The sequence below is a fragment of the Barbus barbus genome (genome assembly GCF_936440315.1).
Source record: "Barbus barbus genome assembly, chromosome: 24".
NCBI classification, from domain to species: domain Eukaryota; kingdom Metazoa; phylum Chordata; class Actinopteri; order Cypriniformes; family Cyprinidae; genus Barbus; species Barbus barbus.
The window spans coordinates 6,685,695-6,698,114 of record NC_136752.1 but is presented as its reverse complement, the minus strand read 5'-3'; the positions used below and the strand labels follow the sequence as shown (position 1 = coordinate 6,698,114).

Here is a 12,420-nt window from a genome sequence, read left to right as displayed (position 1 = left end):
AACACTGAGCAGCTTTAAGGCTCAGTAATTCCAACATGACATTATACATAATTATAAACCATGATAAAACACAGTTTTAGAACTAGCTATATTGCATTTATTCTTTTAGCAGTTATATCAGTACCACTTTAGTGAATGAGACTGAACACTATGTAATGAATATTTGCAGCGTCTCGGACACACAACTGAACAATTTTTTATTTAAATAAATTTACATATTCAATTTTACGCAAGCTGTCTTCCAAAAATGATTCCTATAAAACGACTGTCTTTTTTTTTTTGGGTGATGTGTTTGTTTACAGTGTTTGCTCCTGAGCGTTTCCTAAAATAAGCCGACCGTTACCCAGAAGGCAACACACTGTGATGTAGATTTCCCACTCTCTATCATGTTCTGGCAACTGAGTGTAAATGTGTAATCAGGTTGACTATAGACAGTTAAATATATGGAAGAAAGAAAAGTTCAAGCGCGAGTCAATGTGCGAAGAACGCAAAAAAGTTGAAAAAATGCAAGTAGTACACAAATATAAAAGTGGTGCCGACCCTGTTGATTAGATCAATGGAAGATTTTTTTTAATCTTAAAATCTAGAAAAATCACATGTATCATCTTTTTATATTGTCATTGCCCAGCCTTTAAACTTAAAGCAGTGGTGCGTTATTGACACAAGCTTACAAAATACTTTCTGTTAGGCTTCTTTAAAATAATTTGTATTGCAAAAAGCGCTATACAAATAAACTTGACTTGACTAGGTCATTATTACTAATACGTACCATAAGTAAACCATTTGTAGATTTCTAAATAAGCCTGGCATTATACACTATGAATATTGCTGGCTTTGTAATGAACTGCTAAAGCTCCTCTTTCTTAAGTCTAAATGTATAAACATAAAAGTCAATTTTATTAAAAACTACTGTACTTTGTATCTACAAATGGTGTGAGCTGGGATTTGTTTGCCAACCAATAGCAAGGGGAAATTTGAACATTTTCAGGAAAAATTTTATTTTATTTAAAAGAAGTTTACATGGAAATCTCTCAAGCCGTTAGTTTAATTAAATGCAGAAAATTGTGGGAACACTGAGTAAACCTTTCTTTCCATGATACATTTGAAATGTGTTTTAAAATCTAACAAACTGAAATGCCAAAGTGTGCCTTTTAAGAATCATGAATATACTGTATGTTCGAAGAGCAAACAGAAAACAAATGTTGGGGAAATGGCAAAGCAGCCCAAGCTCCTGTTGCCACAGTAACACCTGTGTGGAGGACCATAAAGACGGCCCACCTCTCCAGCACATAAACTGTGAATGAGACTCCATCCTTATCAACAGAAGCAGCCAGAGGAAGGCAGCAAACACTACTCTGGGGGATGGATCTTTACAAGCGTGGGAAGTGGCTGTATCTCGCAGTACACAGACCCCAAAGCTGGGCTTTCCCTGCCCTCTGTTTGCTCTGAAATCAACTGACAGAGTGTTGAAGTAATCAGAGCAGACTCGGTACTGCCTAGAGCCTGTTTTCCTCTCTCAAAACCATTCTGAGAGCCCACCGTTGGGTTTCCAGCCCCATCGTTCTCCGAATCAGCTGGTTTGGATCTCAGTCACAGTTTTTGGACCTTCTGGACTCAAGGAGCAAAGACATGACACAGGTTGCATCCAGAACTGGAGATATCCGAGGAAAGTGTTAGTCCAGACTCTGGCTTTGGCGCGGTCTTGACAGGGGCAGTGAAAGGAGTGGGAACAGTCAGGCTGGGCACTATGACTGCCTGCGCGGAGCTCGTGGAATGTGCTGTGCTCAGCCTGAAGTCCACCCTGTGTCACGCTTAGGGCGCTCCTCTCGCCCACTACCTGGACGTCACACACTTTGTGTGTGTTCTTGCTGACTACACATGTGTAAGTGTGTTGACATATTCTGGCTTTAGCGGTCAAGACCAACAGGTTAGTGAGATTTTATCCTTCTTTCTTATTATACAGCAATTTATTGGACACATCTTACAGTATATTAGTTGAAGTAATGCTGAATAAAATAGTTTTTAAGCTATCAGTTTTTTTTTTTTTTTTGGTGGATAAAACATACAAAAACAAAAACAAATTAAAGGAGGGGCCTGACTCGAATTTAGGGAGTGTAGGGCAGTGGTTTTCAAACTAGATCCTGGGGACCCACAGCTCTGCACATTTTGCACATCTGCACAGTGCCCCTAATTTACACACTTGATTCAGATCATCAGCTCATTAGGAAAGGGCTCCATGAACTCAAACGAGTGTGTCAGATAAGGGAGACATGCAAAATGTGCAGAGCTGTGGGTCCCGAGGAACAGGATTGAAAACCACTGCTGTAGGGGCATAATAAGGTGGAATCAAAAGCAAAAATGTACTCATCTCAATAGGAATCTGTGCAATTTGGAATTTCGCATTGGATTCAAGTTTGATATAATTGTAACTAATTTTACACGTTGAAGAAAAAAAACTAAACAACAACAACAACACTATAGACTAAAGTCACTTTGTCTCTTTTGCTCATCAAGGCTGCATTTAAAAAAAAATTAAAAGTACAACGAAAACATTGTAAAATATTAATCCAATTTAAAAAAATATATTAAAATGCATTTTAAAATGTAATTTATTCCTGTATAGCCACAAACAAAAATCCACTTAAACCACATATAAGTTAGGTCCATGTATTTGGACACTAACACAATTTTCATAATTTCGGCTCTGCATGCCACCAGAACAGAATTAAAAATGAAACAATCAAGATGAAATTGAAGTGCAGACTTTAAGCTTTAATTCAAGGGGTTAAACAAAAATATAACAAAATGCTTAGGAATTACAACCATTACACAGTCCCCCCATTTTCAGGGGCTCAAATGTAATTGGACAAATAAATATAATCATAAATAAAAATATTAATTTTTAATATTTTGTTGAGAATCCTTTGCAGGAAATGACTGCCTTAAGTCTGGATCTCATGGACATCACCAGAGACTGGGTTTCCTACTTTGTGATGCTTTGCCAGGCCTTTACTGCCGCTGACTTCAGTTGTTGTTCCTTTCAGTCTTTAGTTTTGTCTTAGGCAAGTGAAATGCTGCTCAATCGGGTTGAGATCAGGAGATTGACATGGCCATTGCAGAATATTCCACTTTTTTACCTTCACATACTCCTGGGTTGTTTTTGCTGTATGTTTTGGATCATTGTCTATTTGTACTATGAAACGCCATCCAATCAACGTTGCTGCATTTGACTGAATCTGGGCAGACAGTATATCCCTGTACACTTCAGAATTCATCCGGCTGCTTCTGTCTTCTGTCACGTCATCACTAAACTCCAGTAACCCAGTGCCACTGGAAGCCATGCATGCTCATGCATCACACTGCTCCATGCTTCACAGATGATGTTGTATGCTTTAGATCATGAGCTGTTCCAAGCCTTCTCCATGTACTTTTTTCTTCCTGTCATTCTGGTACAGGTTGATCTTAATTTTTAATTTTTCAAAGAATGCTTTTCCAGAAGTGGTCTGGCTTTTTTAGATGTTTTTTTGGCTAAATCTAATCTGGCGTTGTTTGCACCTTTATTGCCCTCTTTATTTGCTCTTGTGAAGTCTTCTCTTGATTGTAGACTTTGGCAGTGACACATCTGCCTCGTGGAGACGGAGAGTGTTCTTCACTTGGCTGGATACTGTGAAAGGGTTTTTCTTTACCATGGAGAGGATCCTCCGATCATCCACCACTGTTATCCTCCGTGGACGTCCAGTGCTCACCAATGCGTTCTTTTTTTTCTCAGAATGTACCAAACTGTTGATTTGGCCACTCCTAATGTTCCCACTATCTCTCTGATGGATTTGTTTTGTTTCTGAAGCCTAACAATTGACTGTTTCACTTGTATGGAGAGATCCTTTGACCGCATGATGTGGGTTCACAGCAACAGCTTCCAAATGCAAATGAAACACTTAGAATCAACTTCAGACCTTTTACCTGCTTAATTGATGTAGAAATAACGAAGGAATGGCCCATGAAACAACTTGTCCATGAAACAGCTTTTGAGTCAACTCCAATTACTTATGGTCCCTTGAAAAGGGGGGGGGGGGGGGGGGGGGGGGCGGTACATATTAAAGAGCTGTAGGCTAATTCCTTAATCTTTCCTCCAATTTTGATGAGAATACCCTAAAATCAAAGCTCAGAGTGTGCACTTTAAGCCCATATTCATTATATAACTGTACTCAGAGTACCTTTTCTACAACACATCCGTGTACTAAAAGCCACTGTGAACACGGCAGCAACTGCACAGCGGCGTGCTAAAAAGAACACCTTATTTCTGCACAATGTTGTGTCAAAAACCACTCAGACCACTTTAGAAACCACATAGCAACTCGTTAAAAAAATAACAACACCTTTAGCAACCACATTATGTGCTAAAAACCCACTCAGATGAACTCTACATGCATTGTGATGCCAATTCACTTTTGCATGGGCAAGCAACACTCATGTTTTCTTTAGAAAGTGTAGAAATAAAGTTGGAGTGATTTTTTGAATTCACTACAATGATTTGAAGTTTGTCAGATGTCAAATCAAATTATTTGTGCACAAGCAGCTTTACAGAAAACCATGATGTTAATGTCAATACTATAAAAATGCTGTATAGTTGCATTTAGGATACAAGCATTTAAGGAGTTGAGATTGTCTCTATATAATAACTACAGCTTAACCGGAGTGTACTGTATGTATCTGGGTAAGATGTCTTAATTGTAACCATCTCAAAGAATTTTGTAGGTCTATATCACATTTTAGACATTTAAACAATGCTGCTTCTCATTTGATGGTGGGTGACAGTGACAGCAGCATTGACAGTGGTAAATGTGTCGTTTTTACTGAAATACGTCTGTGACTGTGGAGAAGCAGTGATGGTGCAGGGCTGTGCAGATGTGCTTCCACCACCGGCTGGAACAAGCAGCCCTCATTGTTTAATGACAGATATACAGTCTCTGCCTGTGCCACTGCTCTGTGGGCCGCTATTGTGAGACGTTCTTTCATTACTGACCCTGTTCACCTTGGATTTCAAGATGTTTAAAAAGCTCTAAAAAACTAATTTAGGTTTATTACTTGTATGAGATGTGACAAGTAGTAAGTAGACAAGAAAATAAAACAGCTTACAAATGTCCATTTTCATTTATTGTATTCTATAACAGTGAGAAAGGAAAACCTACAACACACATAATACAAACAAACACATTCTGGACAATCAAAGCCTTTATATCTTGTTTTGCTGAGTGTTTAAACTGCACTTAAAAAGAATAATGAAAAATCAATAGGTACGTATATAGAGACCAATATGAAAACTTTTGCCACCCCTGCTAAAGACTGAATTGAGAAAATGTATCAGCTATAAAATTTTTGAAAACAAACAAAAAAACATGATAAAAAATGTTATGCATGCTAGATTAACTTTGGAAGACAAATCTGTCACTGAGGTGTACAAGTCATGACAGATATGTTTGTTCACAACACTACAGATAAGAAAGGTTCAGAATATTCTTACAAGTAAATATGAAACACAATCTTAAAACTACCAGCTGACTGGTGAGTATTTGTTTTATTTACTCACCAAAGTCATTTTTAGCTTCTTTTTTTAACAGCTATTTCTTTAGCTTTAAAAATGTAAATTTAAACTTTAATAAGTGTGTCGAAAATACAGATTATATAATGACCATAAAAAGAAAAGAGGCAATTATGAGCAGTAACAAGTGAGTTGTGGTGAGTGAAAAACATCCCCATGAGAAAAGTACATTTCCATTTTCTCTTCCCATGCTCTGCAAACAGCCAGAGGCTAAACATGCTGCTAGTGCACATGCTCAATGCTGTGACTCAAAAGAGACTCTGACAATTTGCATGTGCTTATAAACTCTAAACATTTCTAAACTAACTAACTAAGTGTGAGAAGGACTTCTGCAGCGATTTCTGCAATGTCACATTTACTATAAGATGCTTGTTTGCTGAATGCCACAAATCTAAATGTCCCACTGTTTCTCTTTTTAAACATTTGTTTGCCAGCAAAATTTTATTAAAAATTGAAATTCGGTGCATTATAAACATTATAAACTTCTGCTGCTGTGCTCTTTGTACAGTGTTCAGTTGTAAGGAATGAGACACATAAATAGTACAATGACAACAGTAGCATGAACACATTAATTGTAGCCTATTGTTTTGGAGGGTACACATAGTAGAGTGCATAAAGTATAATCATATAGACAACTTTATAATTTACTTATATGAGATACTAGTGGAGTACAGACATGATTCATCTACATGATTCGTACTTAAAAAGGTAGGCTACATAAAAGTCATGGGCATTCTGTGTGAGTTCATGCATTAATAATCATTCATCTTGTTCATGATATGATGGATTATGCAATGCTGCAATTTACATACAAACTGCATACATTTCCCCTGCATTGTCATTATTACGTCATTGTTAGTATAAAAATGACACATTATCAAAAGCGAATGATATCTCGTTTTTTTACAGGCAATACATCTCATTTGTCATCAGATCTTTAAAAGCCAGTTGTGCAGCCCACCAATAACACTAGAGAACCCAGCAGTAAGAGCACCTACTAGTAAATAACAAAGCGGTGACCTCCAGCTATAAAATTGCTGCTGGTGTGAACGCCGCCTTGCACAAGACTTAAACAACATAAATGTTTATTGTAGGTTATACTTGAAAAACTGTCTTTGTCCATTTAGCAGCTTTCTCTTACAGCGGGCAGAAAGAGTGACAGAAAGCAGGTTTCTTTGTAGCAGTCCCATATGCAATTTCCTCCTTTGCTACTTATCAAAAATGAATCACACCAGTGCAGCCATAGATAATTGCCTGCCACATGTAATAAGAATTGATTTCCAGCAGCAGATTGTGTTTATTTATGCCAAAAAAAGTATTTATTATATTCATCACCTCCTTGCATGACATTCCCTCTACTCCGTGTTCTCTGAATGAATGACCTTCAAGTGAGGAGTCCAGTGGTACAGTGATTACTGATCACATGGTGAAACATCCAGTCACTCACAACGGGAAGGTGTGGGGGTTCTTTTATAGGACACTGAATAGCTTTCAGACTTGTGCTGGGTTGCTAATGAGATGTTATTTGACAAAGAAAGAGGCAGTTTTACAGTAGTTTTTGCTTGTTTTAACAGTTTTAACATCCCTTTTCTTCAGAAGCTAGAGGAAATCTCTTCATAACATCACCATAGCGCACCAGTGAAAGGGTAAGTTAAGGTTTTTGTTTGTTCTGAAATGAATGAAACAGAATGCACACTCACAATGCAATTGTCTTGATCAATTCATGAGATTCATCACCGTTTGAAGGACAACAAAAGATAGTAATTTTCATTCCCTTTCTAATTTCCAAGCTGTCAAATGGTTTGCACTGATAAGGAAAAAAATCAATTAACTCAGACAAAACAGCCCAGATAATTGGCTAAATTTCTACCTTGCAGCGCTTGTGTGCCATTTTTATGCATTCTTGTAACAGCATAACCCATGCCAAAGGGTGTTTCTGCAGTGGCGAAGTCAAAAAACAATTAGCCTTTCAACAGCGCTTCAAAGTCACTTCCCCCCAAAACGCTGACTGGTTCAGGGTGTACTAAAACATAAACGTCCCAAATAAGTATAGGGTGGGAAAAAAATTGCAGCTTTCCCTTTCAGTCATCAGACCCCGTGCCTCATCTGTCAGACCGTCACGCTTGTTCGCTCAGTTCAATTCTCATTCTGTTTTTTATCGCAGCCTTGCAGAGCCAGTGCGGAGGAATTATCTGCTGTCAGGTCCTGCGCCGGGCTGATAGGGAAACGCAGCGCACCGAGGGCCACTGCAAGGTGAGAGGGACGGCCGCAGGGGGAAGGGACCGACGATGCCGTCTTCCACCATGCAAATGTTTGCCTTCATTCTGGCGGTACTGGGAGTTGTGAGTGCCACGGTGGCCACTCTGCTACCAAACTGGAAGGTGAGCGCAGATGTGGGCTCCAACATCATGACTGCCATCTCGCAGATGCAGGGACTGTGGATGGACTGCACCTGGTACAGCACCGGAGTCTTCAGCTGCTCGCTTAAGTACTCGGTGTTGGCGTTGCCGGCTTATCTCCAGACTGCACGCACCACTATGGTGCTTTCCTGCATGATGGCGACAATGGGACTCTGCCTGGCCGCCCTAGGGCTGAAATGTACTCGCTGGGGTGGCAGTTATCGCTCTAAGGGACATACGGCGATTTCCGCAGGGGCTTGCTTCATCATAGCAGGGGTCCTGTGTCTGGTGCCCGCATCCTGGTTCACCAATGAGGTCATCACTACGTTTATGGACTCCAAAGTGCCCAAAAGCAGCAAGTACGAGCCAGGCGCAGCGGTGTACGTGGCATTTGTGTCGGCAGGATTCCTTTTAGCTGCAGGCGTAATCTTTTGCTTATCGTGTCCTGGAAGAAGAGGCGGTCCATTGGATTCGGGCTCGTCCCACCCCGACAAGCCAAAACAGCAGAAGCTGCGCCAGGAGCAGCCGACCCGCGACCAACAGAAACAGCAGCACCGCGAACAGCAAAGTCAGACTGAACCGCCGGAACGAGAGGAGTCGCATCGAGAGAAACTACATCAGGAAAAGCTACAAGCGGACGATTGTCAACAAGAGAAGTCTGTGAACCTGGAGAGGTTGAACCTGGAGAAAGACAAGCAGTACCACTCTCCATCCCGAACCCGAAATCAAGACGCCAAGGCCGTCTATATTCTGCATGACTACGTGTAAACAACAATCGAGTATTTAGAGTGTTCTTGCTTATCAGACTGCCTTTCTTTGTGAGCAGCAAAAAGAGGAGGGGAAAAGCAGTGGAGCAGCAGGAGGAATAATGACTTTGATGCCGTTATCAACCCTTCTCATCTGTGCTTTCGCTCACAGCAAGCAAGGCAGTGGAGGTATTTCCAAAGCCCCGGAACAGACAAAGTAAGGATTGTGAATCCTCGGGTACATGGTTTTTATTGCAACTACAAGTAAAAAAGGGAGCCAAATGGTGACGTATCATAAAAATGCAACATAAGTAAGGGGAATTTATCAAGATATTAATGTAAGGAAACTTCTGAAGGTGCATTGGTTTGAAAAAAATTAGCATTTTATAGTTGCCCCATCATTTCATTACCTTGTCAAACTAAAACGCAAACTCTCAAGAGCAATTTTAGCAACCCTTTGGTAACTGGAACCATGTGAGATTAGCAAGTTCTAATTCTGAATCTTGTAGATGATACATTAGGCAGTATGTGCATGTTGTTCGTAGATAATGCTGTTAATAATGCCGCAAAATAGCTTGCAGTTGTGAACGGGATAATCAAGCTTGCACCTGAGGATGCTTCACCCCATCAGCTGTCCATTAAATGGTGCGTGTCCTTTAGAAAAGGGATTTTGACATGTCCAGTCCATATTTTTCAAAGAATGGTGATGGGGGAGAGGCACAGCGCCAGAGATCGTCAGAGGTAATGATGCTCTTTGCTTTTCCATTAGGTTCGCTACGGATGGGTGCACAGTGCTCATTTATTGCGAGCGGGTACAGATACACCAACACACACACATAAGCTTTCCTTCCCTCCCTCGTACTCCTGCTAGAAGGGTAATGGGGGCTTGCACCCAATCATCATGATGCTGTGCGTCAGTGTGTCGTGCCTGCAGGAAGTGCAGTCGGTCCTGTTCTAGGGCAAACAGGACGCAGTAACATGCTGTTCACACTTTTGTCGAAAAGTAGAACCAAGGTGACAGAAATCTCAGCGGTGGCTTCAGACTCCCCCGCTGGGCAACAATTACACCTTTGGTCTGCGTCTCAATTCGGTCAAACCATCCATAGATTTTCTGATTGCTAAGCTGTTTTCACTTACAGTCAAGCCGTTGAATGTTTTTTCAAAGAGTCAGTGGAAGACAGCAATGTATGATATAATGTACCGCATTTGACTCAAGCTAATACTAAATGTCATTGTCTGTGCTGTTTCCATCGTAACGATGGTCAAGGGCTCCTATTGTCTCCAGAGAGACGCCATAGCAAGACATTTTCTGCCTTTCATTTCTGTCTCACATATAAGCACACATACTGCTCTTTGTGTTTGATACGCATGTACAGAATGCTTTAGAAATTGACACAATGGTTGAAAGTGACAATGAAAGAGAGCAACAAGACCATTTTTTAAACAGTGTCAATGGATCATGTCTTGCTTTATTGTGCATGTACGGTCAAATCAAGTCACCTTTATTTATATAAGGCTTTTGTTTTACTGTAAGCTTGGTATAGTTATTGGGGTCCAAAAATCTGAGACCACTGTTGAAAATTATGCTATTTTGCATTATTTTCTAAATTAATATATTTTTTCATTATAAATTAAATTATATCAACAAATTATTATATAGCACAACAATTTAAGTGTAATTTAGAAATAGTGCAGAATAAATATTCCTTCTCAGGATTTTTATTCTGATGTTTCTTTGTTTTAAATGTCATATTTTTACTTTGACAAAAAATCTCAGATTTCCATTATGGTCTCAGACTTTTGGACTGCACTGTAAACATTAGACTATGTTCACACTGAAGTTGAATGTGGCCCAAATTTAATTATCATCATGTGACATATATGGTTTTTTATAAATAGAGCCATTGTATAACTATCACATTGATTCATACATTTTCAACTCCTCTCTTGCGTATGTTTGTATGTGAATTTTAATGATTTTTTTCCCCCACGTGATTTTGTTGTAAACAGATTGGGATTGTGCTTCTTGTGATTTTTAATCAAAAACACCATTTTTATTTATCTTATGTTATTTTATCGACCTTTGCAGTAAATAATAAAATAATTAATTTAATTATACAAAGTAATATACAGCAGAGTGCAAAAATATTTTTTAAATATATTTTGATGATAGAAGTCAAAACTGTTCTAATGTCCTATTAAATCAAAATATGATATATTCATTTATATTATAAAATGTGTTGCTGTTACAATGAACGTGTCAGGTTTTCCAGTGTTTTCCACAGGAGTCACCTATTCAGTCCAGGTCACATGCAAAAAGTCATGTGACAACTGCACAAAAATTAAGAATTGGGTTTGGTTTGTTGTGTGAACGCAGCCCCATGAGTGTGTTTATATCAGCACATGTACATTATTTTTGAGAGACAACAATGGAGAAATACTATTGACGGAGAAATCTGCTGCTAAAACTCTTCATCATGACACAGTGAATGCTGACTACATTGAATGTTGCTTTGTGTTAAATTTGTCATTTTGAATTTTCTATTTTGGCTTGACAAAATAAGGGCTTTATTTAGTGCATTTATAAACTGATGTGTGGCCAGTAATGATGTGAAACTATCAAATCCAATTAAAGCACATGCCTGTACAGTACAGCAGAACATGTATGTTTGTTTGACTCTGGAAAACACAAGTATAACACACTGTTCTCTAATTTCTGCCCATTCTGAGCTAATGCTCACATCAATGACTTTTTGCACAACTGGCTCCTCTATTTCACATCATTCCCTCTTTGTTGTGAGTTCGTGATCTGACTGCAAACGCTCTTCATAATGGGGGTGTGTGGTACGAGGTGTCTTGGTTGGCTGCGTCGGCCAGGAGTCAGGCCTGTCCAAATGAGAATCTGCATACTCCTCCGTGAGTGAATCGAAGCATCAAATAAGCTCCATTTACACAGCTGACTGCCCATCACACAGTGCAGCCACTTTTTCACTCAGCATTCATGATTAAGCCAGGCACACTTCACACACCCCCTCTTACTGATCAGACTAAGGTTAAATCAGCTCATATTCATCTGCTACTTTACATGTGCTTTGTTTACACAGATGTAGACATTGTTTATTCTCGATCACGACACTGAAAATGATTCTACAATTCAAATGCTCAGAATAAGAGACTCATCAAAAGAACAGAAGCTGTGCCGCATTGTGTTCATGAGCTCTTGGGATCAGCAACAGTGACGCATCCATGTTCCTAATATATGTCTTTATTCTTCTTACATGGCACTTTCCATGAATGCAATCCATCCAAGTTCAGTGTTTCATACTTCATGCATTTTTAATACATGCATCCTGCTCTATTATTATTAAAATATTGTTGTTTTCACTGTTTTATATATACATTGTTAATACAAATGTTTTGACTACCAAAGTAAAATGCACCTTTATGACAAAAAAAAAAAAAAATAAGATTAGTAAATTACCACATTACCTGATGCATCATATATGTGAAAAAATGTCTGTTTTTTATGTCTAAATGTTTGATTGAAACATCAATAGTTCAATCAGTAGTTTAACTGCTGAATTGAATGAATTATCTATTTATTTATTGCATTGTTTTTAAGCCAACCATTATGAACCTATCATGAAACAATGCAAACACATGTTATTTTTTAAGA

The 12,420-nt window shown here is 39.0% G+C and overlaps 1 protein-coding gene across 1 annotated transcript; it reads left to right on the top strand.

Annotated features, from left to right (window-relative positions):
• Positions 1–7,887: 7,887 nt before the first annotated feature.
• Positions 7,888–8,766, top strand: cldn20 (claudin 20; the record flags this gene model as incomplete). The annotated part of the gene is made up of 1 exon (XM_079375004.1): positions 7,888–8,766. The coding sequence occupies one exon, from the start codon at positions 7,888–7,890 to the stop codon at positions 8,764–8,766; it is 879 nt and encodes a 292-aa protein (XP_079231130.1).
• Between the last annotated feature and the right edge of the window lie 3,654 nt (positions 8,767–12,420).